The following is a 27406-nucleotide window of genomic DNA, read 5'->3' as shown; positions in this document are numbered from 1 at the left end:
TCCCCTCTCATGGTGGACAGAGAGAAGCCAGAACAGGTTCTGTCTTCCTCAGCCCCTGAGAGTCTTGAGCACAGTGAGCAAGAGTGAAAACAGAGAAAGGATGGCCGCACAGAAAGGCCCAACTGCCGCGGCTAATAACACAGAAAATCCCATGTTTGGCTCAGAGGACAGTTGCTTTATTCGCACATCAAAGAGAACAATTTTAATTCCACCTATGGCCATGAAGCGAGCAGAAAATTCTCAAGATATATTTCATATTCCCTAAGACAATATCACGATTTTATTTTAAAAAAAAAAAAAAAAAGTAAGCCTCGCAATGTAGGGTTTAATATTTTTATAAAACCAAGATTGTGCGGCGAATTAAATGAAAATCTTGGAAATGAGAAGCGAAACTGGCACTTTTATTAAGGCCGGCTGTATCAAAATAAATGAAGGAGTCCGCCCCGCCCCGCCCCCCCCCCCCCATTGCCACCACGGCTCAGACGAATTCTCTGCCGCCTTGATTGCGTGGATATTTGTTGAACGCTCTTTCTCTTTTTCTAGGCAGTGCAATTCAAGTTCTCAAAGAATGGAACATGACGGGAAAGAAGAAGGTAAGTCAGATCAAGGGTGATGGCGAATTCGTTACATCTTCCATCAAACCCTCCGAGCTGGTATCCTCTCAACAGAGCTGCCAATTTCATGTTCGTTAGTATGCACACCCAGAAAGCTCCCGATTCCGGTCCTCTCTTCCCTTACCAGCCACTCCTGATGGCCTTGTTTTCTGTGCGGTGTCTTCACCCACCTGGGGATGCTTAAGGAACACCAGAGTTGTGCTTCTTCGTGAGTAAGTATTGAGGGGAGGCCAGCAACAGAATTCAAAGCAGTGAGGATGCTAACTTGCCCGAACGTATCCCATAGCACAAAGGAAAAATTTAAAGAATGCTTCAAGATACTTAAAAAAGCTCTAACTGTATTTTCACTTTTGTATTCCAACTAAAAAAAAAAAAAAAATCTATCCAAGACTGCTGTAAGGTACCTTTTGCCCTGAAGTCAGTCTTTAGTGAAAAGAGTAGATGCCTTAAAGCCATAGAGTGCATGGTCCTTCTGGAGCACTCCTGAACCACTCCTAGACAGCAATGGCCAGGGGGTTTTCCTCTGTCCCATCCACATGATAAGGCTATACCGTCTGGTCACAGGTTTTTGTGGTTCCTGGGCACAGCGCGGTGTTTTTGCATGCATGCGCGCACGCACACACACACACACACACACACACACACACACACACACACACAGAGTCTGCTGTTCTTCACGGCCACCCAGCACTGTGTTTCCACGCTGGCACCACGCAGCCATGGGTTTTGCTACTCATAGACATAAGATACCAACCCACCCTGCCCCCGAAAGGGAAGGTCCCAGGCTTGTGCAACAGGTTTTGAACAGATGAAAAAACAAGGCTGCTTTCGTGGAGCCGCGAGATCACAGGAAGTGCTGGACTAACTTGGCCTGTCCTGGTGGTTTCACGTAGAAGAGGAGGAGTCAGGAGAGGCTCCCCTGCTTGCTGTCCACCCCTTTGTGACACTGTCTGCTTGTCTTTAATCATAGCTTCCCAGGCTTCCCCGGGAGGCAGAGACAGAGGACTTGCAACTGACTGAAAGGCCACATTTAGCTTTACATGGGAAAGTTTCAGATGTGTGGTTTGGGTTTTGAATTTCTCTGATTTGGGGCTGGAGGGCGGGCGCAAACAGCAGCTGCAGAGCTCCTTACTGAGTTCCGTCCTAAGGGTTCCGTAGGGAGATGGTCTCCAGACCTAACCCAATGGACACTGGACAGGAACTCCAGAAGTCAGCGGTGTGTGTGTGTGTGGGGGGGGGTGTTAGTCTCCTCCATAGCTTTTTACCTGTGCTCAACAATACAGATCTCTCACTCAGAAGAGCAGGGACATGATTATGACTTTAAAGGAAGAGTCAGGAAGTAGGGAGGCTAAAAAAGGAAGAGTCAGGAAGTAGGGAGGCTAAAGAGGGAAAAACAGGTTCCTGGGGTCTCTGAGTGCTTGGAGGATAAAGCCAGGCTGGTGCCCTGCAGGCATGCGCAGACTCCACAGGGGAGACATACTTTCTAATTTGGGTCAGACATCTGCAACACTGATTGCTAAGTACACGGAATACCACGTAAAGAAAATACCAACGTCAAGGGCTCCTGGGTGGCTCTGCAGATAAAGGCGCTTGCTGCCCAGCCTGACCTCCTGTGTTTGCGGTGGGAGAAGAGAACCTGCTCCCGCAAGTTGTCCTCAGACATCCGCACACGCTTTGCGGCACGATAGAAACAGAGAGAGCTTGCGCAAATTTAAGAAAAACAGATGTGTAAATTAGGAACACGTTCTTCATTTCCCGGATGCTGTTACACACTCGTTGACCAAGCAAGCTTCTGAGGAAAACTACAGCAAAGTTCTGTGAAAGTCTAAAACGCTTTGAATAAAAATGTAACGCGGAGGTATTTCAAAGCGTATGTAGCGAACCTTGCTCTGTTCCGCTAGCCACTGAGAGGTCCTGGGTCCGAGTGGAGTGGACAAACCTGGTATTACCCTGTAGTAGCGCTTGCCCTGCCTTAAATAATCACCACAGGACGATTCTGAAGCCTCTGGCTGCCTTGGTTTTGCTGGATGCTGGCAGCAACTCCTGTACTTTCCTGATTGATAAGTGACTTCGCAGAGATCAAGCCTTGTTTTGTGTGCTGCTTTGGTTGTGTGACGGACTTCCCCTAGGGGGATACAACACACGTCTGTTTCCCCCCCCCCCCCCAGACAGGATCTCAGGACAGACCAAAGTCTAATTTGGTGAAAACGATAAGTGTTATTGGGGCTCATTACAGGAGTATGGGTGAGGGGGTACTTAGAAATGACTCAGAAAGACAAAACCCACTCCAGCGTGGGTTACAATTCACCATACGGAACCTGGAGCACTGGGCGCTGCCTGCAGGCAGCTCAGCAGGTTGGACGCTGCCTTTTCCAGGTGCCCCAGTTGGTCTAAACCGCTTCCTGGCAGCTCAGCTGGTTTCTTCTCCCAGCCAGCTTGGTTTGTCCCGAAGTCTTCTTTGGGTTAGTCCGTTTGGGGAGGGCCTCCCAACAGCATTGTTTACTCTTAGGAGCTTAGGACGGAGGGACGGAGTGAAGTTGGTCAGTTTCAGGGACTTCCTGAGCTACTTTTAGCTGCTTACCTTCCTTCTTAAGGAGCTTTCAGAAGGGTACAGTGTTTCAGGAAACTGCTACACTAGGCTGGTTTTGCCCTGGCGGGTTATTCCTGCCACTCAGGTTCCCTCCAGATCATGGTACCCGAGTGTTCAGCTTCCCTCCCGATCCTGAACTGCTTCAGAAGCAGGACCTATTATTTCACCTATTCTCCCAGAGCTGTTAAAGTTTTCTGTACTGCCAGCCGCGCTCTAAGAGAATTTCTTAAGTTGCCTAAATTACCTTTTTGCTATTTCATTATTACTCCTGTTTTTTTTTTCCCTTAAAATTAAGGGAATTTTTCGCTTACTACAATCGCAATGTAAAAAAAAAAATCAAATAACTGACTTTAGAAGCACAATATTTAGGTTAATTTGGGTGTTTAATAAAAATGTGTTCTCGCCCATTCTGTTAAACACCGGGTGTCAGAAGGATTGTCTCCTTTTACTATATGCTCAGGAGACTTCGCTGAACACAGCTCTGTTTTCTCTTCTGTTCTCCCATGCAGAATAACAAAAGGAAAAGAAGCAAATCCAAGCAGCATCCAAGCAACAAAGATGCCAAGGACAAGGCAGAAAGGGCGGAGGTGGGGCCCCTGCAGCCACAGGTACCGCTGATGCAAAATGGCCACATGAATGGCTGTGACAAGGACAGCTCATCCCCTGACTCTGCCCGAGAGAAACCGGCCCTCCCGCCACGTGAGAGAAAGATCTCGATACTGGAGGAACCCCCGAGGGCTCTGCGTGGGACCACAGGTCAGTTGTTCCTAAGTGTTTTTGCTGAGGGTGATGGGCAGAGAGTGCAACGCGCATGCACACAGAGGTTAATGCCTTGCAGCTCTTATGGCTGCTGCTGCTGCACAGGATGAGAAACTCTGAACTGCTAGTGTGTAGATAGATGTCAATGAGTCCTGAAGCCACATAGTACGTGACCTCCAAGAGATGCTCCATCTGTCCCTGCATGGACTCAGAGGATCCCCACCTCCACCCAACCCCACTGAAAAGCCCCATAGTTCTGTTCCCGTCTAGGCTCCTTGTTCTGTTCGGTTGTTTTCTATGCCAGTTAAAGAATTAAAGGGCAGGAAATATCTTGAGCTTTAACACGGAACAGCTGGGGAATCTTCCAAGGCGGCAGAGAGGATCAGCCAGAATCCGTCAATGAAGAAAGGTTTTTATTAGGGGGTGAAGAAACACACACACAGCAAGCACTTGGAGTGAGACCTTCCCCAAAGCAGAGGGGGATTTGGGAGCCTGAGGCCCAGCTTCTCTTAAGGGCTAGGATTTTTTTGTTTTTGTTTTTGTGTTTTGTTTGTTTGTTTTTAAGTCTTCGAAGGGTCTTCCTCCCCTAATTTGGGGTTGTTCAGCTTGAGGAAGGCAGAATGACTGATTGGCTCACAGCGGTTGTGAAACACGACCTCATTAAGCCTTGAACTTGTGAAGCAGGGATCCCACGGGCAGGAGAAAGACCCTCGAGGCTGTTGTTTTAGCTGCCAGACTTTTGTCTCAGGGCTGGAGGGTGAGGAAGAAGCCCCTTACCTTCTTGCTTACATAGCTGCTACCCCTCTCCCTATCTTGCCTGTCAGGATCTGTCTGAGTCCCAGTCCCTCAGATTAGTTCATAGTAGGATCTTGGGGGGACTAAGTATTGCTATCTTAAAGAGATGCTTCTTCTGGGATAAGGGAAAGACAGTATGACAAGAAAAAAAATGTTATTAAATTCTTTCTTTAGACCAGATTATTTTATCTCCTTTTATACGGTGGACTGGAAGAATATTGAGGGTATTAGAATGTGAATTCATTATATACGCTGCAGCTCTCAAGTCACTTCAGAAGTCTATGTGTGTGTATGTGTGTGTGTGTGTGTGTTCTATGTACACGTGTGTGCAGGCGTGTATGCCAGTATGAAGGCCAGAGGAATTTGTAAGGGGTCTCTTGCTCTGGGACCCTCCACCCATTCCTTTGAGATAGAGCCTTTTGCTGTACCACAAGGCAAGCTGACAGCCAGCAAGCCCCAGAGACCCTCTTCTGCCTACTGTGCACAGTGGTTGTGCACAGCGGTTGTGAACAGCCGTGTTTAGCTGCTTCCATGGGGCTTGGGGATTTAAATTCCAGTCTTCGTGTTTGCACAGGAAGTACGCCTACCCACTGGGCTCTCTCACCAGCCCCAGAAGGGTACTTTATTTATTTATTTATTTATTTATTTATGTGCTTGTATTTTTAATTTCCTTTTTATCTGTTCTTTGTGTCTTTCACATCTGGATCCTATTCGTTTCTCGTTCCTTTGTATCCACCCTCACACCTCTCCCCCAGATAAAATTTAAAAAAAAAAAAGGAAAAAAAATCAAGCTTGTCATGTAAGCTGTAGTGTGACACGGTGAGTCACGCTGTAAACCCTTTCGTCCATGTATCCTAACTTGCAAGAGTTCATTGCGAAGAGTCTTCGGTCTGGTTCGAGGCCCCTGGTTTTTTGGCTGGACGCTCACTGGAACTCCTCTTGGCCTGGGCAGTGCGATAGAACCAGTCTTGTTATGGAGGTGTGGGTAAGCTAGCCCCAAAGTTATGAATATGGAAGAGCTGCGCCCCTTGCTCATCTGCAATGTGCAGCATGGGGGGGTGCTCCCCATGCACCCCTCCCCCCACCACCACCATCAACCCCTGACACAGGTGGAGAGCTGGTCCTGAGGTCACAGGGATGGAGAGCTGCCCCTGCCTGCCACCAACTGCAACACTCAGGAGAGCAAGCCCTGCAAGCAAGTGTGGGCAGCACAATTTAGCCAACCCCATTGGCCGAGGCGTGGGCAAGCCAGCCCTGATATTGTGAGCATGGAAGAAGGCAATTTCTTAATTCACTGTCGATCTTTTGGGTACATTGTTTCTTCTCTACTGGCCTTTCGCTATTTCGTAATATAAGAAAACCGTTTTGGGTGTGTTTCTGACTGCTGCGATACCGAACGCTGTAGACAGGAAATTGTAAGCAAGAGAAGCTTATTTGGCTCGTGGTTCTAGAGGCTGGGAAATCAAACACTGGCAAAGAAGACGCGACAGAGTTGAAGGTCTAGACTACGAATCCCCCGCTGTAACCACTGCAATCTCATCATAAGAATGGCGTCCTCAGTTCCAGTCACAATGTTAAGGGTTTACCTCCCAGCATTCAGTATGAGGAGTTCACTTTCTAGTACTTCTGGGGACCCCTTCAAGCCATAACTTTCAATAATTAAAGCTACCCACTACCCCATGGTTATAACAAATCCTAAAAATAAAATTTATACGTGATGGAACCTGCCTAGAAACAGAATTTCAATCAAGACCTAAGACCTTTTTGACCAGGTGAACTGGGAGGTCTTGTTCACATATACAATGAGCCACTTTGGGCTTAAGATGGAAAAGGCAATATTTAGCTGGATATTGTAGACAGTGTTTCTTTCTGTCTAATATATGAAGAAAGAGTCAATACATAAATAAATGCATCTGTAGAATCTCTGAGAACGCAACTGCTACAAATTCAGTCTGATGGGTGCTGGTTGCCCAAGCCTACACCAGGAGGACTGGGATGGGCACCCCTGGGAGAGTCTTAGTTGAGTACCAGATGCCAGGTGAACTCTGAGAAGGATACCCGTGGGGTAGGCTCTGCCGGACTTGCTCTCTGATATTCTTGTAGCGAAGACTGTGGAATACAGTGAATTTCAGGCTTGGAGAGCAGAGATGCCACCTCCACCTGAGCGATTGAGATGTCATAGATTGGTGGGCAGGGAGAGATCTAGGGACAAGGTGACAGAGAAGGCTGGGAAGGCTAGGGACAAGGTGACGGAGAAGGCTGGGAAGGTCAGGGACAAGGTGACGGAGAAGACAGGGAAGGTTAGGGACAAGGTGACGGAGAAGGCTGGGAAGGCTAGGGACAAGGTGACGGAGAAGGCTGGGAAGGCTAGGGACAAGGTGACGGAGAAGGCTGGGAAGGCTAGGGACAAGGTGACGGAGAAGGCTGGGAAGGTCAGGGACAAGGTGACGGAGAAGACAGGGAAGGTCAGGGACAAGGTGACGGAGAAGACAGGGAAGGTCAGGGACAAGGTGACGGAGAAGACAGGGAAGGTCAGGGACAAGGTGACGGAGAAGACAGGGAAGGTTAGGGACAAGGTGACGGAGAAGGCTGGGAAGGCTAGGGACAAGGTGACGGAGAAGGCTGGGAAGGCTAGGGACAAGGTGACGGAGAAGGCTGGGAAGGTCAGGGACAAGGTGACGGAGAAGACAGGGAAGGTCAGGGACAAGGTGACGGAGAAGACAGGGAAGGTCAGGGACAAGGTGACGGAGAAGACAGGGAAGGTCAGGGACAAGGTGACGGAGAAGACAGGGAAGGTCAGGGACAAGGTGACGGAGAAGACAGGGAAGGTCAGGGACAAGGTGACGGAGAAGACAGGGAAGGTTAGGGACAAGGTGACGGAGAAGGCTGGGAAGGCTAGGGACAAGGTGACGGAGAAGGCAGGGAAGGCTAGGGACAAGGTGATGGAGAAGGCTGGGAAGGCTAGGGACAAGGTGACAGAGGTGACTGGGAAGGTTATAAGGGGTACGGAGAATTTTGCTCAGCCCCCTTGTCTGTCATACCCCTACAGTTAGTATGGCGTTGTTATCCTGTGGCAAGCCAAAGGTGAGTGAGATCATCCCTGTAATGAGTCTTTCTCTACCCCACCTGCCAGCTCCCAAATAACTTCATGGAGACTGATTAATTACGAAATCTTGGCCAATAGCTTCAGCTTGTTTCTAACTGGCTTTTGTAACAAATTAACCCATATTTTTTAATCTATGTTCCTTTACGTGGGTCAGTTTCTTTTACTTTCAATGCTCCTGGCTCCGTTTCCTGGTCTCTCCGCCCTTCTTCCCAGACTCCCCTGTTCCTGAAAATACTGCCTACCTATCTCTTGGCTGTTCTTTTTAAACCAACCAGAGGGATGCATACTCACTGTGTCCAAAAAGACTGTTCCACAACAAATCCCTGCCTAGGATTTCAAAATACAAACAAAACCTGATGGTGGTACACACGGACTGAGGAACGTGGCAAGGGGAGGCCAAATCATGACACTCGGTATCACACCGGAAGTCTTTAGGTTGCCCCTCCAGCCTTCATTTGTCTCCCCCTTTCCTACAAACTCCGTCCACAGAGCTGTGCTCACTCGTCCTTATCAACTACACGACAGTGTCTTAAAACCAAGCAGCTACAGCCATGAGAACCGCCTGGTTCATTTTGCATCCAAATTCTCCAGGAATTTCTAATTCGGTTTTTAAAATCTCTCTTGATTTATAGTCAGGACGGGAGGAAGAAATTAAATAACCGAGTGGCAGGTTCCCAGCTTTACTTGTTATTGCTTTCACACGAATTACTTTCAAAGTCTAATTACTCAAGTTGCCGTTTCGATATCAATCATAAACTAAAAGCCGAGCCGTGTATGTGCTCATTGACTCGTAATTTATGCCTCTGTCCTAACACAGTTTCAGTAAATCTGTCAAGTAAATGGACTGGATGCAAGGCAGAAGCCCTTCACCTCCCCGCGGGTAGCCCCTTGACAGCTAAGCACCAACTAAGGCTGTCCTCTCTGCAAGGGGACTTGATCCTCACCGGCAGGAGGATCTCTGGGAAGAATCTGTACGATCAATACAAAATGCCGCTCGGTGTCCTTTTGGTTCTTTTGAGTGTCACCTGAATGTATTGTTGCTGTTATTGGCTCCTCACAAATCTTTATGCTTTCTGTGAGCATTTTTTTGCAGAATGCATGACGGGAGTAGAAGGTCATTAGGTTGACCGTTGGCTCCATGGGCGTCCCACGTGCTGTGGTCATAGATTTTAAAAGAAGTTTGTGATTGGTTAGGTTTTATTCCCCCCCCCAAAGATAGTAAAGGCCCATCATGAAGTAGATGCCAAAGCTGTTCGAGGACTCTAAAACACATGTTTAATCTATCAGAAGTCCTGAGCCCACTGACAGACAAATCTCAGGTGAATGTCAGAACTCGTATACGCGGTGCCCCATTCCGAGCAGAAGGATGGATGAGGTGCAGCCTTAAGCCCTGTTTCTTTGGGGAACCCAGGCTCCTGCATGGAGAGGCCAAGGAAGTACTCTTTTCCCTTCTGAATTTGGCCAACTTGACTCGGTTAAGTCTGACTAAACTGCAATGGAGAATTAATGCTAAAGCCACAAGGTCTCTAACTCCTAAAAAGAACAAATTTTAAAAAACGTGTAATTGAAAAATTAGGGAAAAGTAATAGTAATAAAGCCATATAATGATATTCTGTGCTTGAGTGGAGTCGCAGACTGAGCCGGAAGGAAATCTCCCGGCTACTCGTGGCGGTACATTTATCAGGCTCTCCAGTAATGAAACCTGCTCGACAAAGCCTGCCGCGAACGTCCCTCCGGGCAGCAGGCTGTGGACGTGTGAAAGGCGTGTTTTATCTTTTTATAACACCTTGACATCCAGGATCTCTCTCTTTCTTTTTTTTAAAGTCTTAAACAGAGTCATTATTCCAGTAGGGGAAAAGTTAGCTTTAAGATATATGCGGGTGGCTCCGGGGTGTTAGCGTGACTTCCTCCGTGAAAAATAACCGCCCAGAGCGCCATCATTCTAGGCTGTAAATATAGCGCTGTCAGCCAGGACAGTGCTGCGTGGAAGCACGGAGCGTGGAAGCTGAGGAGTAGGCTTTAGGCCTGAGAGTCGTTCTTTCTGTATTTCAGAATGTTTAATAACAGCCCAGATGAGATCTTTTATGTATAATCCAGTCCAAACCATCCTGTTTCCAAATACTAAGTTCAAGCAAAGACTAGACGGAGGTTTATTTTTATCAAAAGCAGTGCTAAAGATAGTCATTTTTACCCCCTCAAGGCCTCCAAACTAAACATCTAAAGCACCTTAGGGTCCAGTTTCCCCAAATCTCCCTCCTGCTGTGTTTTTGGAGCCTCGATTCTCAAGCCTTATCTGAGTTTGGGCCAGAACAGGAAATCACGTTCCTCCCGGTCTCCCTCCAGCTGGACCCATGCCCACGGAGGAGGGAAAGCAGGAATGGGGCCACCCCAGCTCCCCTTTAGAGTTTATCATCCCTAAAGCATCCTGGGAGGCCACATCTTCTTTTCCTGTTTGCCACAAGTGGAGGGCTCCCTGCTGTGTGTGCTGGCCTCCACAGCCCAGACTGCAGATTGTCCCTGTCCCCATGTCCGCCGTCCCTTTACAATCTAGACCTGAGGAGCTCACAAGCACAGAGCTGCCTCTTCACCTTGACCTGAGGAGCTCACAAGCACAGAGCTGCCTCTTCACTTTGACCTGAGGAGCTCACAAGCACAGAGCTGCCTCTTCACCTTGACCTGAGGAGCTCACAAGCACAGACCTGCTTCTTCACCTTGTTCTCAACGTGGAAATCAACCACAGGAGAAAGAAAGGGTCTTGTTGTGTTCTAATGTGGGTGTTACCCAGAACATGTCCGTGTTTTGAGGCACCTACACGGTTCCCCTGCAGACTTTTTGTCTTGTTACTGTTGGCAGGAGCTCCAACAGGATCCCTCCTGCTCTTCTGAGCCCAGCACTGGGACAGAGGATTATAGAAGACCCACAGGAACGCTGCTAGCCTGGAACTTTCATAATGAAGCGAAATCTGTGTAGTCTAGGGTTTCAAAAGTGCCTGCTCTCCAATGACTCAACAGATCATGAGCAAGAACCGGGGTGCCCAGCCATGGAAATGTCTGGGCTCAAGCCTCCGTCTTGTGTAATTATGGGCTGTGTGCCCATGGGAAAGTTAACCGCTCTGTGCTTCATTTAACTCCCTTGAAAAGCAAAACAAACAAACAAAATATCTAACTGTCCAAGGTTTGGGCGAGCAGTGAATGAATAGCTCAGAGCCCTCAGCACAGAATCTGGCAGAGAGGAAATCGCTGTGCCCCTTGTTTACTCAATGAGTAAATCTGTCTGAGCATCTAAAGGCATACCCGATGTGAAGATGAACCAGATGACTGTGTATTTGCTCCCAGGGAGTTTGCGTACTTTGTCAGGTAGGGAAAATAGATAGATAATAAGCCAACATAAAACGACGCTCCTAAAGATGGTTAGAGATTCTGAAAAGCACGAAGGCCCCTTCTCTGAAGACACGGTGGATGTGCGGTGGGTGTGCGGTGGCTTCAGATGAGGTCACACTGATATAAGCATCTGAAGAGGAGATGTTTAAGCTGAGCTGCGGGCACTTCAGTATCCCGTGCCAGGCCGCGGTGGGCTCCACAGCCAGGTTTGTTAGCTTTTGTTCGTTTGTTTCTTTAGACTTGGCGAGCACCTCGAAGAAGCCCCCGCAATTATCAGCGTAGGTTTCTGCTGTCTTTGAAAAATTAGAGGTATCATACTTTATATAGAGCTGAGATTGTGTGCTCTCTTACAAACACACATTTTATTGTTGTTTCAAAGCACGCAATTATCCATCATGTTCCTCTTTAGTTACTGTTTTAGGACCCACTTGGTTCACTTCCGTGTAGTGTGCATTGCTCGGCTTTCACCTTTTCTTCGAGCAGTACTGGGGCTGAAATGGGCAGGTACTTGTAGGAGCAGCCTTTGGTTCTACCCTCCGTGACTCAGATCTCTGCTTTCTTTCCCTGGAAGTCGAGAGCAGAAATGGACACAGACAGGCACCGGCTGTAGTGACCCAAGGCCACTGGACAGCCAATGCCCTCAGCTACTTCTTTGTTTCCTAAGCAGGTGAAGCCCAGAGGCCTCTCTCCCCTTCATCGTTGACAAAGCACATTGTATCTTGTCCAGCAACAGCACCCTCTATTGATGCTCATCTCTAGATATCCTACCTTTGGAACCTCGACATGGTGGCTTCAGTTCCAAAAGGACTTGAAAAGAATGCACATGGGGAGAGGAAGGGGTTTCCTAAAAGGTTTTAAGACTTTTCTTTGAGCAGAGCTTTGAACGAAGCTCTGTCGAATGCAAAAAGGGTTGAACTTGCCTCGCAGGGAATGAAGACAGTGGCGTACGTTTGACTTTACACGTCTGTCTTCTACCTCTGACAGCTTGATCCGTTGCTGATACCTGTTATCTTTGAATACGATGTCAGGGCATCACCCGCTTTCATGGCCTCCAAGCGGCTCGGGTTCCCTGGGACTCGGATGGAATAATAATGACTAAGGAAATTTTTGAAAGGGCAGAACTGACATTATGTCTAGCTAACCTCCGTGTTCTGCCCCCTACTGCAAAGTCAGTGTGTCTGTTAGCCGCCCGGTCCTGCAGAGGTGGGAGAAGAGATGGGAGGGAAGTGGCTGTAACAGGAAGAACTTTCCTGCGGTTTCATCACTGGACCGTTATTCTGTAATATCTCAAAGGGGTTATTTTTACCCAGGTCTCCACGCCATCACCCCCACCTCACCCATCAGACCGTTTGTGATGACTTTTCCATCCCATCTCTCCAAAGACACTGCGCCCAGGGTCCGCAGGGGCCTCCCAGTGACTGCATCTGACAGATGTTTCATCTTTCCTTCATCTTTCCTTCCAGCAGACGTACCATTGTTTGCACCTCTGTCTTGACCCGCCGTGTCTTTTCCAACTTGGTTTCCATGGCACGGCCTCCTTATTTTCTCTGCGTCTTTGTTGCTTTCCCTCGGTTTCTTTTTGTCTGGTTGTTGGACTGTTAAGTCTCATCAAGGCTTGGCTGGCCCCAAGTCCTTCATCTTGCAGGTATGCCTTCTTCTGAGATCATCTGGACCACGCCCTGGCTTTAATTATGTCACGTGGCTCACCCCAATCTTCCTAGTCTGTATTCTTCTCTGAAATTTGGAACTAGAGTTGATGTTTTCATTTAGACATTTCAGATCACTTCAATGGCACGCTCCAAACCATCTCTTGATCTCCATTTTAAGCTTGGTTCTCTTGTTTTCGAGTTCATATCCATGCAAGGCAGAGGTCGAGCAAGCACTTGGGACAGCTCCCTCTCTCTCCGCCCCCCTGCCCCTGTTATTAGTCCACCAGCAGGACCTGCTGATTTTCCTTCCCTGGTATGCATGGATCCATTTCTCACCACATCTCCCTCTTCCTTCCCACCCAAACCACTGCCCCATCTCTCTCACTAACTACAGAAGTGCGCTCAGGAAGCCCCCACATCGCCTCTTGCCCTCGAGTTCCTTCTGCAAACGGTGCTCTTTTCAAAAACCCAAGTTTGACTTCTTTGAATAAAGAGTAAGTCTTGTTCCTGGATCTAAAGGTTCAGTGCATATGGGACCCTGGGTCCTACTGTAGGCTTATTTTAAGTTATTATCTTTTGCTTTTTAGATATAACTATAGAGTCGGTGTTTCTGTGTTTAAAATGACTTTGTCCTAATTGAGGAAAGTTGGAAAATTCCATTAGATAAATCCTGTCTCCCCAAAACAACCGTTGTTAAATTTCATTTCAAAATCACTTTAGGGCACAGACACACAGACTATTCACAAAAATAATTACATAGCACGTGATTCTTTTGCATTCTGCTTTACTTAGCATGGAAGGGTGAGCATCATATCACTGAAGATCTGTTAAGGTTATTCTTCCCATGGTATCTCATCTTTTATTCATGATTATAACAAAGAGGAGGTTCTGTTATAGTACAACCCTATTTCAACGTTCTGCCTCTCACTTATCCTTTTTAATTTTTTATTTATTCTTTAGTCATTTCATACATGAGTTCATTGTATTTAAAGACTTAAAATAATTAGGTGCATGTACACGTGTCTGTGTCTGCATATATGTCCATGCGTGCAGTCGCCCTCCGAGGCCAGCAGAGGGTGCTGGATCCCCTGGTGCTGGAATTACAGGAGGCTGTGAGCCACCCATTTTGGGTGTCGGGAACTGAACTCTGGTCCAGTCTAAGAGCTGGGAGTACTCTCAGAGGCCAAGCCGTCTCTCCAGCTCCAGAAACAATGTGCTCAGAGTGTGCTCACATCCAGACTAGTTCTTCACGAACGTAGGCGGCCACTGGATCACAGGCTATGGGCCACCGTAAACTCACACCCCTTCCCTCAGGGGCCATCAGTTGCCAAAGTGCCTCTTTTGGGGTGGGGTCTGAACCCTCACTTCCCTGAGTCCCAGAGTGCAGTCTCCTAAGCAATCTTCTCCGAACTTTGGCTCCTGCGATTTTCCTACCTCTTCCACAGCATCGCCTGAGCCTTGCTGGAAAGGTGATAGAGCTGTCTCTTTAGGGAGACGCTCCCTCTGTAGTCACTGAGAAGTTGTGAGACTCAGTACTGACAGCCATCCACCCCATAGGGAAGCTTCTTTGAGGAGAGGGGAGGTCATATTTATGAGTGTATATTAACTATGTAAAACGTTGTGTTTATTAACGGATGTATTATTTTTATATATTTGTCACATCTTTTAACTGTTTCTAGACTGTTTGTTTGTATGGATTCTTTAAGTTTATCTCTGCTTTTAGGAACCACACTGTAGTGCAAGGCTTCTGTGATTATTCCTGGGTCCTGTAATTACTGGGTTTAAAAAGGATGAGTGTGCCTGTGTGTGTACACAGGTGTGCATGTGCGTGTGCATGTGTGTGTGTGCTTGCACATATATACGTGAGCTTAAGTTCTTAATATACTTCTGTCTAAAAAGGTTGCACTAATGTTATTGGTTTTTTTTAAAAAAAAGATTATTTCCTAAGGTAATTTTCATTTGTATTTCTCTTATTATAAATATTGAAAAACAGTAATATCGAGTACCCAAGAGCTATCAATTATATTACCAGTCATCATAAAATGGAATTGTATTTACTTCAGTAATTTTTAGAGAGTGTTGACATGTTTTAAGTGACACAGACATTAGGAATCTTAAACCTAATATTTAGCAACAAAGTTATGCTTTGTGTATCGATTTTTTCCAGATAAAGCTACCTTACAACCCTTAAGCATGATCAGGCTTTATTGGAATATCATCTTTGGGAAAGTCTCTGAAAGCATCTTAATAGGTTAAAATAATGACTTTAGGGCTGCTGTATTCACTACGCCCCTTGAGGTTAGAGCTAAATTGCCTGTCTACTTCCTACAGTCTTCTTAGGAAAGCATTGGATTTACACAAAATCAACTAAAATCTAGGGAAAAGAGGCTTTTGAAATTTTAAAATTTATATCCGTACATAGTTGTTCATACATGGTTAAAAAATGCGAGCCCATGTGTCTGTATTGACAGAAGTGGTTAGGTAAAATTATGCTCTTACATGGGTCCTAACTTATTCACGAAGAACGTGTTTGTTGAAAGGACATTGTGATAAACAGATAATGCAATCTTGTAATCTTTACAATGATCTCTAATTGTTTTTAATTTTTATACTAATATATACTCAACATGGTAGATATAATCTCATAGTACTAATAATTACATTAAATGTAAGCGGCTAAAACTTCAATTAGAAAGCAGGTAGCAACAGAGTAGATGTGATATGATAAATGTAAAGCTAAAAGTAGAGCATAGGAAAACCACATACAGTTACATACAGAGGATAGGTGTGGCAGAATTAGCACTGAGGAAGAGATTCCAATTCGAGAAACGCTGGCAGAGCCATTTCATAGTAACACGTAAGTCAGTCTGTCAACTACAGTTCACGATTCTAAACCTAATTATAGCGCTTCAAAATCTATGCAGCAGCACTGATAGAATTAAAGAAAGACCAATCCATAGTGGTTGTAGATTATAATACTATGTTCTTACTGATTGATGAGACAATTACATTAAAGATCAGTACTCAACACTGTCAACTAACCTGATTGATAGGGCCATAGACCCAACATTGCAGGAACATCTGGTGTTTTCATCAAAATAGACCAATTAATAGGTCATAAGTCTCTGGATATAAGTTTAATATTGTGCAGTATCTGTTAGGAGGTATCAACCAGAGAAGACTACTTGGATGTGTGTTCAAACCAACAGAAAGTCTTTATTAGCCTTCCAGAGACTACCCTAGGTGTTCAGGACCTGAGTTCAGTCCCAAGCCTTTCTCAGGATGGGTACTGAAGCACAAAAAATAAGTCCTGGGTTGACATGCCTCAATTAGCAAGAACAGTTAGCCAAAAACCACAACTACAGAAGCCTGGAAGCAAGGTTCGTGTATCTAGTGACTGTCTCAGAACTCCTGACTTTGGTGGATTAGGTCGTTGTGCCCATTTTGGCAAGTGATAACTCCCTGTATACATGCTGAGTTCCAAGGCCTGAATGGCATTTCCATCATGGTATCAATTGTGCTAAGCTCTGGGGGCCTGTTTATGCACGCGCGCGCACACACACACACACCTTAGAGTTTCCTTTTTCTGTAATTGTAACCAACATTTGGCAATTTAAAAGAATTTAAATCTTACATACCAAAACAAAAGAAGTCTAAAATACCTAGGAATAAATTTGATTGTTGATATTTAAGACCCCTAAGACTAAAACAATTTAGTTAAGATCATTTTTAAGGCTCAAATAAATGATGAGGCTCATAATGTTTTAGAATCAAAGGATTCAACATTGACAATAGTCCAGATTTTTCTCAAATTGGCTTGTAGCTTGAGCACAAATTCAACTAAAATTCTGCCAGATTTTCTACTGAAATTCTTTATTGGAAAAGCTAATTCTTGGATGTATATTAGAATGCAAAGGGCCTATGGTAGACAAAATAATCTCTAGAATAAAAATAAATAAATCTGGAGAACAGATATTATCTGATACTAGGACTTCTTAGTAGCTGTGATGAGGACAGATAACTCCATCAGTGGGTACAATAGAGTCCAGACAACAACTCACGCAACTCGTCAGTTGTTTTCCAACCGTGTTGCCGGGGGCAATTGAGACAAAGAAGGTCACGTCAGGCTCATTATCAGCTTCTTACGTTGTATGTATCGGTGTCAAGGGCAGAGAGATGTGGCTCACTGTGTTCTATAGGAAAGGCAGAGCTAGCACATCAGCGAGCCCACGTGAAGTGTCCCTGGAGTCTCCTTGAGTCAGAAAGCTAACTGCTTCTCCGCGAGTCACTCGCTAGCTGTGTGAGGAACTGCTAAATATTTTCCGTTTGGGAAGGGTTCTCGTAATTGTGACATTCACAACCACAGACGTTTCTGGGCGCCATTATTAAGATAAACACCCGGGAAAGAATTAAGTAAAAATGGGTAGTTTTTGCTGAAATCTGAGCAAATTCGCTCTTTCGAAGAGGTCACAAATTTGGCTCAAGTCCTGGATGAATATTAAAGCCACAGAGGCTCCAGTCTGCCGAGGTGCCCTACTGTTGGAATGACCCTAGCGATGTAAAGTGCTGCAGTAGTGCTGGGTCATGGCTACATATTTTTCATTCATTCATTCATTCATTCATTCATTCATTCATTCATTGTTTGTCCTGTAGCAGTCGATATCAAGCCTAGGATGATAAGCGAGGCCTGTATCTCTGTCTCAGCTTTTCACGCACAGAAAGTGCAGGCTAAAATAAATGCCTTCTCATCGTAGGATATAGATGAGTCGTGAGCGATCACTGCAAACTCTCCGTTTCTTACAGCCTATACCAGTGTTGACCAATGGAAATACAATGCAAGCCCAAGTGTAATTCTATTTTTCCTAACAACCCCATTCAAAGGTATAAGGTGGTTTCAGTTGGGTAATATGTTATCTAAATTGGTGTATCTAAACTATGATCATTTCAACGTGTGATTAATATTTATTTGCTGACTTTTTGTATCGCTAAGGATTCAACCTAGGGCCTTGCATATTCTGGGCGAATACTACACCGCTGAGCTATACCCTCCAGTCTCCATATTTTGAGTATTTATTAAAGAATCTTTGGAAGGTATCGTGCCAAGCTTTTTAAAAGAACAGCCTGCGCTTCCTGTCGGACTTCTCATGTCAGTATGGATAAGTCACATTTTAGCCATCCCATAGCCACACGTGGGGAACGGCTGCCTTATTGATCGTGTAACCCATGTGGATCAACTCCGGTCAGCTACAGGCTGTTCAGTTTTAAAGCTGGACTCCAGAGGGAGACCTGATGGTGCTTCTGATGCTGAAGGGAAATCACCGTGTCCGGGAAAGAACTTCCATTATTGTATGACTGCAAGTCCAGGACTTGTGGTCCAATGGCCATCCTTCCGTTGTGGCTGTGTAACTCTCCGAGAGAACCCCGGGGTTTTGCCATATTTATAGACTAATCTACCTAGCCAGTGTGCAGATGGATCCAAGTGGTCTTTGGGCATTGTAAATAATCCCCAGTGTCCGATGATTCCCCCCAATAATGATTTTTCAGAGGGCAAAAAGATGGCTATTAAAATTTCTCCATAAATATTTGTGAGATGAAGGGTGAACGGAATCAGTAGCCTACATATTTATTTCTCTGACGCACAAACAAAATATTTTTAGCTACAAGTTAATGAGCTCACATTTATTTACATCCTTGTCTCCTGGTTAAAATTCATTGGCATCTTAACAGAATAATTTCTGTTCTTCTCCCTAAGGTCATTATTTTCATTAGGCTACCCGCCCCCATATTTCCAAGACCGCAACTAATCTGCTGTGCCGTGCTGAATTTAAGATTCTGAATGTAGAATCGCACACCACTGTAGAACTTCAGCCTTGACGCGAAAAGGGCATGAGCTGGAACCAGTTTGGATTTAGACATTGTTTCAACACAACTGTTTATAAATCCATCCTCAGGTGGGCTTACCCATCTCCACTCCTTCAGAGCCACCTGGGATGCAGAACACGGGGCCGGCTGTTGACCTGGGCTCTCCAGAGACTGTCCCTTAGGGACTTGCTGTGTGAACTGTCCCGAGGAAGAGTCATTTCACACCGAAGCTTGACAGCTGCTGTCATTCACACAGTGACGTTCTACATTAGTGTGACTCTGGATTAAATTACACCTCACCATTTCAATCGGTTCTGTTACCGCAAGAAATGCGATTTAAGTGTTTGCTCGCTGTTCGTTACCCTTTCTGGACATTTCATTGTGTGCTATAATTTCCCTTTCAGTAAGGTTTCCATCATTCAGGGAAACTCCTTGATATGCAGGTTATGAATGATGGATTGTACCAGAGTCAAATCGTATTTATCATAAATGAGCTAATGTCTAAAATCAAATTGTCTGGGACCCGGACTGCATTCTCTCACACTTTCTCCTGGTCTTGGTAATGTCTGTGACAGTGTCGGGAAAGGTGTGCCTCGCCTCCTTCTTTTTTTTTTTTCCCCCTATGAAATCATTTTAAGAGTACTTTAACTCAATCACAGCTCTGCAGAAATCTATTGAACCAGACACAAATCCCGGAGCTTAGAAAGGGAATCTGGCTCAGTGTCTGCCCTCGAGGAGGTCATAGCCTCTCGCAAGGCAGTGCTGAGAGAGAGAGGCATAGGAGCCTTACACTAAATGCAATATATAAAGCCAACAAGGAGCAGGAAGAAGCAGGGGTGGGTACGTGCTCCAGAAAGGGATAGGGAGGCTGGGCTTCAAAGAGAGGGTGGCACTCTGCATACGTGTGAGCCACAGCTAGCTAGAGAGGTAAAGGCATGCCTACTGGGCTATCCAGGACACAGGGTAGCTCAGAATTGGAGTCTTCTAAGCCGGAATGTACTCTTTCTGCTAACCACAGGCCTGTCCATGAACCTGACCTTCAGAAGCACGCTGGCTACCATTTTGTTTTTCTTCTTTCTTTCTTCCTTTCTTCCTTTCTTCCTTCCTTTCTTCCTTCCTTTCTTCCTTCCTTCCTTCCTTCTTCCTTCCTCTCTCTCTCTCTCTCTCTCTCTCTCTCTCTCTCTTTCTTTTTTCATACCAGAGATCTCTGTGGTGAAATCTGAAAAGTGATACATTCCCTTTTCGGGCCCTTAGGCGCCATTTAATTCACACCAGCGATCACTACCTCGGACCTCACCTTTAAAGGATGCCAAAAGCAACGTGCTGCTAATTTATTGTCTCACCTGTCAAAGCTCTAGAGAGAATCCAGCTCTTGGAATTTAAAGAGAGTTGAGATGTTACCGTGATGCTTACCGATTTAATCCCGCCATAAATTAGATGGAATGATGATGCTGCCCGTGGTCACTCCATGTTTGCCTCATCTCCAATCCCTCTCCTGCCTTCCTTAACTCAGAATGAAGTGCCCCAAAGCGTTAATGGAGATGGGGGGGTTGCGTTTTTTCGGTTGCAAGATGTGTAAGCTTTTACTGGAATGGGAGAGATGGGGACTCATACTCATCTCTTGCAAGCCTGTTAACACCTTGCTAAGCAGTTACAAGTAAGGAAAGTGGGGTTCAGATATTAAACAGCTTGTCCACCTCGCTCTGAAAGCAGTTCCCAGAGCCCCCACACACAGACCCAGGTCTTCTGACTCTAAACCCAAGGCCCTTTCTGGTGTTACCTCACAGAAGACGGTTCCCCCGGTATTTTGCAGGGCAAGGCATTATTGTCAGCCTGCAAATGGAACCAGACCTCCTGCCCTTCCCCATCACTCAGCCGCCCGTGTGTTTGCTTTATCCCCTTCACGGTCATTATCTGGTGTTCTCTTACAGAAGGCAACAGACTACCGCAGCAGAGAATGTCCTTAGACGGGAGCCCCAAAGCTCTTCATGGACCATCAGAGAGGCCAGATGGTCTACAGTGGTCATCTGGGCAGCCTTGTAACCCAAGCAAGCCTAAGGCAAAAACGTCTCCTGTTAAGTCCAATGCCCCCGCAGCTCATCTCGAAATAAAGGCCGATGAGCTGGCAAAGAAAAGAGGTAAAGTGGTTTCTTTCGCGCACATGACTCGACATGTTCCGTACACACCTAAAAGTACCAGTATGGCAGAGGTAGAACTTTCCAGAAAAAAAAAAAAAACAAATACTGCTTAGCAAAGAGGATCCTACTTACAGTGGAATTTCTTCTTTATTTTTTCCCCCTATGATCCACTCGGATGGAAGATGGGAAGACAGATACGGTCCTTCCCATGTCTGTCAAAGGTCTAAGAGAATCAAGGTGGAATGGCATCCCCTTCTCTGCCCCACCGTGGATGGATGTGTGTTCATTTAGCTCGGTCATTTAGGAAGCAGCATTAGCGCAGGACGGATGAGTGGCCCCCAGACATATGAAGTCCAGGCCTGTGTGGATGAAGATGGATGTAGATCCTGACAGCTCTTCCCTGAGAGACGGTCTTCCCTGTGTGAACTCGGTTCTGTAGTAGAACTTTCAGACAATCTAACACTGCAAGGCTTTCTGCTATTTGACACGCAGAGTTTCCATCTTCCAAACCTCGGTGTCTTTGACTTGTGACTAGACAGACGTACGAATGAAATGGCTAAATCACTTCCTTTCTGATTCCAAGGCTCAATAACTCAATGACTTCTGATCCGGCCTCAGTTGTATTTGATTTCTGTGACTCTGGCTTGACACACTAGCTCCGTTTTCTCTAGGGAGATTGCTTTCTTTGACGAAACATACTCTTGATGAGATAAGAGCAGCCTGCTGGCTGGGCAGGCTTTCCACCCTGGTGCAGATTGCAGGAAACCCGGGGAGATGGGCACACATAGAGATGCTTGCATGCTGTTCCTGTCACTCCAGGCCTGGCTCAGGATGCCAGTCAGGAGCCAGCATACCTGACACTCTTGCCCCACTCTCTCTAACCCATTTGTACGTCCCCCGTTTGTACTCCCCCCCCCCCAGTCTCTCTGTCATTGTCCTGCCCAACAATCCCTGTTGACTTTGAGCCACACGTGGTGGTGCTTACAGAGAGAGCCAGCTGAACAAATGGCCTTTAGATTGGAAGGCACTGATGTTTATGACACTTCAGGCAGAAGGACAGACAGACTCTACATGGCACAGCCAGTGTTCCTCTGGGTGAAGACATTCTCGAGAACCAGACAAACCATTTCCCTTTAGCAATGTTTTTCCTCTAGAAAACAAAAGCCAGGTCTGTGTGGGGTGGGTGGGTTGCCTCATTTTTTTTTCTTTTAGCTCATAAATAAAAGATAAAGTGGTCCCGCTGATCGTCTTTTTCTTGGCGTCCATTTTAGGCCCAAATATCGAGAAATCGGTGAAGGATTTGCAGCGCTGCACTGTTTCCCTGACTCGGTACCGCGTCATGATCAAGGAGGAAGTGGACAGTTCCGTGAAGAAGATCAAAGCCGCTTTCGCCGAGCTACACAACTGGTGAGTAAAAGCCGACCCCACAGCCATAAATTCCCAGCGTCCGGGCCGTTCCCGTGGCCTCTAAAAAGCATCAGATGGAAAAGGTGGTTTATTTGATGCATAAACATCACAGAACAGCTCTCTGGCTGAGTCTTTTTCAAGTTCTGTGGGCAGGAAAATAGATCTTGGAAATGAGAAAGAAAAGGTATTTGACTAAGAACTCTGATAGCCATCACGATTCACTGGAGTTTGAAGCTGACCTAAGAGCGTATCAGGGCTAGGGACAACAAGTAAATTTGTTAAGCATTCCAGACATATGGTCACTCAGCTCTGCTCTTGTGAAAGCAACCTTGGACAATGCAGAAAGACACTGGGGCAAGGTTGGCTCCTGGGGTCTGCCGCTTGGCAGCCTCGGTCTTTGGAGGGGAGTTCTGCACCCTATCCATGTGGGTACCACTGTAGAGTAAGCGCTTCCTCCAAGGGCCCCTCATGATACAATGCATCTGAGTGACTGGGGCTCTGGCTTACCCAGTGTAGCAGTAACCGCTAATCCCCCCTCCTCCAGCTGTTATGACTGCTTTTTATTTTCTTAATTTTGTGTGTTAGTAGAAGGAAGAACACGGGGATCACGAGACATCTGGAGGTTTACAGCAGGCTTGAGTTTCTTTCACGCCTCAAATGGTGAAAGTGTGGGCCAGGAAAGCCAGTGCCCATGGAAGCAGTGTGTGGTTTCTCTGCTCTCGATTCTTCCTTTGCTCTTTAACCTGGTGGGGAGACGGGGCCTGAACGAGCCTTGCCATGCTAAAAAGTCACCCACAAGACAAAAGGATGCTTCCTTCCAGACCCAAGAAGGAAGTGTGTAGTTCAACCATTTGCTATATGTGGCGGCTACTGAGTAAACGCCAACACTCCTTTTCTGACCTCACCCTTTATAAAAATGATCCCACAATTGTGCGCTAACTTAAAAATCAAATCAAATTACTGTGTAAGCATAACCATTTGGTGCGTCTCTGCCAAGAGGAAACCTTTGCTTCTGTTCCAGATAAGACCTGGGCCCAGCCAGCACAGTGACAAACTAAGACAGAACCTCCCTTGTCTCTGCAGAGGGGAGGGGGGGGATGAATTTTGGGAATTGTGGTACTCATAGAAATACCAGGCTACAGAAGACTTGGGAAAGAAGTTTCCCTACTGATGGCTAAATCGTGTACCATAGGCAACAGAGGAGCCGTGTGCCTGGCACCACCAGCTTAAATACAGGCAAACCTTGGGCTCCATTGGACGAGGTTTATAGATACAAAACACATGGTTCGCATCCTTTGGTTTTCTGAAAAAAAAAATTATTCATTCTGAAATGGTACTTAGGTCATGTGACCCTCAGTGGCGTGAGTCAGTGAGCCCCACGCCTAGATCCTCCCTCCGGTCCTTATTTGGATTGCCCAGTCCTCCTAACTCCCAAGTACTCAATAGGAGGCATTGTGTGTCCTTCAGAAATAAATGAATAAAAAAAACATACATTTAATGTAAAACATTAAAACATTAAAAAAATTTCACTTTGCCACCAATTGCCAACTTGAAGACTTGAGGACACCCCAAGAACGATCGTGATGAGTTCGTGGGGGAGCGGCGATTTAAAGAAGTTAGAAGAAAGTGGGCGGCTGGTCATCCGCCAGCCTTACCGAGGACACACCAGGGCTGAATGAGCTGGGCATTGTTCCTTCCCAAGCAGGCCATGAAGAACGCTTGCTCGATAGAGTTAACTGAGAAAAACCACATTGGCGTTTCACCGGAACGCTGTCCCATGTGACTAGCTGGCTAAACGTGGGACTTTCCCATCTTCTCAGAACGAACCGGGGATCTGAGCAAGTAACCAAGCTATGACATGATCCTCTCCCGCTGTGCCTGAACAGAAGATAAACTTGGCAACGGGAGCGTAAAAATAATACCAGGAACTAACGCGAAACAGCTGGCTTCGTCTCTGTCCGACTGGCCCTCCTGCCACAGCTGGGAAATAGTCATCCTTTGGAATCATCGCTGCCAGATTTAATTGCTCTGTGCGCAGACTAGCCTAGCTTCTCATCACAGAGCCGGCGAGTGTGTGTCCAAGTTGATTACGAAGGCTTAAATGAGCAATAAAACATGGAATTGAAAAAACATCCGGGAAGTATAATAATACTCGATATTTCTGCCATATGCTAAGAGAGAAAGCATCCCAAAATAGAGCTATAAAAATCCTGTTAGGTGTTATTGTCAGTTTAACATCTAACTAAGAGCACCCCTGAGGAAGAGGGAAGCTGGGCGGGAGCCAGCAAAGTCGTGGCAGGGTGGGTGGGGGTGGTGATGAGGTTGGAGAGATGGGGGTGCTGGACGGGGCAATCGTTTTAAGCAGTTTTATTTTGAATAAAAAAAAGGCATTTAGAGCACTCATTCTGTGGCTCGGGACCACACTGGCCCTGTGTCCTGTGTCTTGTTTTCCTGAAGTAGGGCTGTATTCATTACCTTTCTTGTAGCTACGGCCAGTTAACACAAGAAGCACTTTAGGGAATGAATGATTTGTTAGTTCGCAGTAAAGAAGGAACACATCCCTCCTAGAGGGAAAGGCACAGGGGCAAGACCATGAAGAGGCTGGCCACATCATCTGTGCGGTCAGGAAGCAGAGAGCTGACCGGAAGCAGGCTAAGCTGTAAAACCTCAAGGCCCACCCCTAGTGACCTGCTTCCTCCCACGAGGCTCTGCCTCCAAAAGTTTTGCAAACTCCCAAAATGGTGCCCACCAGGGGAGAAACCAAGTATTCCAAACCTGTGATCCTATGATGAGCTTTCATGTTTAAACCACAACAGAAGTGAGGTCTCGTCTAGGCCAAGTCCGGAGTTGAGATGTGAGTCTCAGCCCTTGCCCTCTCCTCCTTTATCTGCCTCCTTTCAGGTCATCTCCTCCTCCTTCGTATCTCTTCTGGGGCTCCCTCCTGTTGCCCCCTTTAGGCCAGAGCTCCTGGTGTCTCCATACCCCTTTGTTCTTTTGATTCATTGACCCTTGCTGGTCTTCTGTAGTTCATGACCTCATCCTTGTGGAGATGTACTACTCCACACCTTCCTGAGCTTGTGTCCTCGCTTGATATTATATATTATAAATCTAATGCATCCAGCATGGCTTCGGGGACGAACCTGACCAAGGCAGCAAGGATGTGAAGGAAAATCCAGAGTCAGAGACACAGATGGGCTAGGATCGGGTGGGCGAGAGTCTGACGGAGAAACCCGCGGCACCCTGACAGCTCAGTGTGTTTATTATATAGAGTTGAACAGGGAGGTGGGGCTATCGCATACAGATAGACAAGGAGGCGGGGTTTATGGTATACAGCTGGATCATGGAGACGGAGATGGTTTAGCCAATCTAGGTAGGAGCAGTCTCTGTAGGCAAATGGTCTTCATGCCCTAAACGTCAGGTGAGAAAGAGCTATGGTGGACATATTCTGCACACACTATAAGCAGCCGCACATGGACCAGAAAGAAAGGCTGTGCCATGTCCCTCTGGGTCTCCCCTCCCGGGAAGAAGGCTTTGCTGTTACTCCATGGGTCTTAGTCTCTGGGGTCTTGGACATGGCTGTTCAGATCATGTCAACATTATATACATTCACTCAGAACCTCACTCCCTCAGGGCTTCTTCTCCCCCCTGTGCAAGTCCATCCATTTTCCTGCCGGTTTTGTGATTTCATTTTTCTTTAGAACTAAATAGTATTCATATATATATATATATATATTACTACATATATATAGTATACTATATATTGTAAATATATGTAATTTTCATTGTTGTTATTGTACCAAATTTCCCATGCATATTGCTGCTTTATTCACTATAACAAGAAATTGGGACCAGCCTAGTAGTTGCCCCATTAACAGATGAGTGGAATTCATGATAGCAAGAAATTTGGACCAAGCTAGTGCCCCTCACCGGATGATGAGGTAATGAAAACTTGTTTGTGTCGGTTTAAATCCAGCTGCTTCCCTTTTGGGTCTGGTAACAGTTGAAAGTCACTGGCCACAAAGCGTGTGGAGGAGAGAGGAGTCCGAAGCCGGTGTCGTCAAGGTCTCTCTCTGGTCTCACAGTGTCTCCCCTCTGGCAGACGGTCAGTCTGGCAATATCGTTGGCTGTCAGAGCGACAGGGAGGGCATGTAACCAGTCTCTGGTAGCACAAGTGAGACCAGGGGCACTGCTAACCAGCCAAGGACGCATGGGATGGTCTCTCTGCCCATCTTCCTTCCTTCCCATGCTCCTACAACAAGGGCATCTTTGGTCCAAAGATGTCGGTAGTACCAAGACTTCCCTACGGGAAGAGAATGCAGTACGTTGAGGGAAAGACAGACTCTATAACACTATGAGTATCTAACTTCGGGCACCCCATCCTCTAAGGCCAATAACGGGGATACGAGAAGGGGGAGTTTCTTCCCCGTTGCTTTCAAACCACAAAGCCTTCCCTTTTCAATCAGTGGTAGAAAAAAAAATTTTTTTTTCCATACTGCCTGAAACATAACCCTTCCAGCTACGCGTTTTAAAGGTCAAATTACATTTTTGCCTCCTTGAGATCAGAAAAACAATTACACTGTAGTATAGGAAATTGAAGGCTTTGCTTTCGGGGGGGGGGGGGCTGTTTTTCATTACAGAATTCAACTCAGCCCTTAGAAGGAAATGGAAAAATTAAGAACTGGAGGTTACAGCTAATGACAGGCAGGCCCTTTCATTAGCGATTCTGTCTCTACCAGAGTCCTTTTGTCATTTTATAATAAAGCCAAATATCACAGCGGGGACCAGGATTAGGACGGAGATCCGAGGCACGTTAAGATACGTACAGTCGGGAATTGTTTCATGAAGCGCCTGTTTAGGGGTATTCTTCCTTGGCTTTGGGCAGGCAGCAATGTTACTTGGCATTCCCAAGTATACATGGTTCATGTCCAGTCACGCCAGATGGAAGCAGAAGGTCTTTCTGGATAGCTGATGATGCAGCAGTCATTGAACAAATCCTTAATTAATTAATTAATTAAGAAAATCATTGGCATTATAGAGTTCCATATACTTTGGTAGACATGACACATAGTTGTTTTGTTGTTGTTGTTGTTGTTGTTGTTGTTGTTG

At 46.2% G+C, this 27406-nt stretch overlaps 1 protein-coding gene across 5 annotated transcripts in view; it reads left to right on the top strand.

Moving 5' to 3' along the window:
* Window positions 1-27406, top strand: part of Spats2l (spermatogenesis associated serine rich 2 like) — a 151219-nt gene that overhangs the window by 99479 nt on the left and 24334 nt on the right. For all 5 annotated transcript variants that reach the window (XM_050159296.1, XM_050159295.1, XM_050159300.1 and 2 more), the window contains 4 exons: window positions 544-593; window positions 3714-3960; window positions 20687-20893; window positions 22165-22300. In XM_050159296.1, the coding sequence (XP_050015253.1) occupies window positions 544-593; window positions 3714-3960; window positions 20687-20893; window positions 22165-22300 (640 nt within the window). The remainder of the gene's footprint in view (window positions 1-543; window positions 594-3713; window positions 3961-20686; window positions 20894-22164; window positions 22301-27406) is intronic.

Source organism: Alexandromys fortis, unplaced genomic scaffold (genome assembly GCF_014885135.2).
Source record: "Alexandromys fortis isolate MF-2015 unplaced genomic scaffold, M_Fortis_MF-2015_v1.1 scaffold_65, whole genome shotgun sequence".
NCBI classification, from domain to species: domain Eukaryota; kingdom Metazoa; phylum Chordata; class Mammalia; order Rodentia; family Cricetidae; genus Alexandromys; species Alexandromys fortis.
The sequence above is the reverse complement of the archived record's forward strand: the minus strand, read 5'-3'. Positions and strand labels throughout refer to the sequence as shown.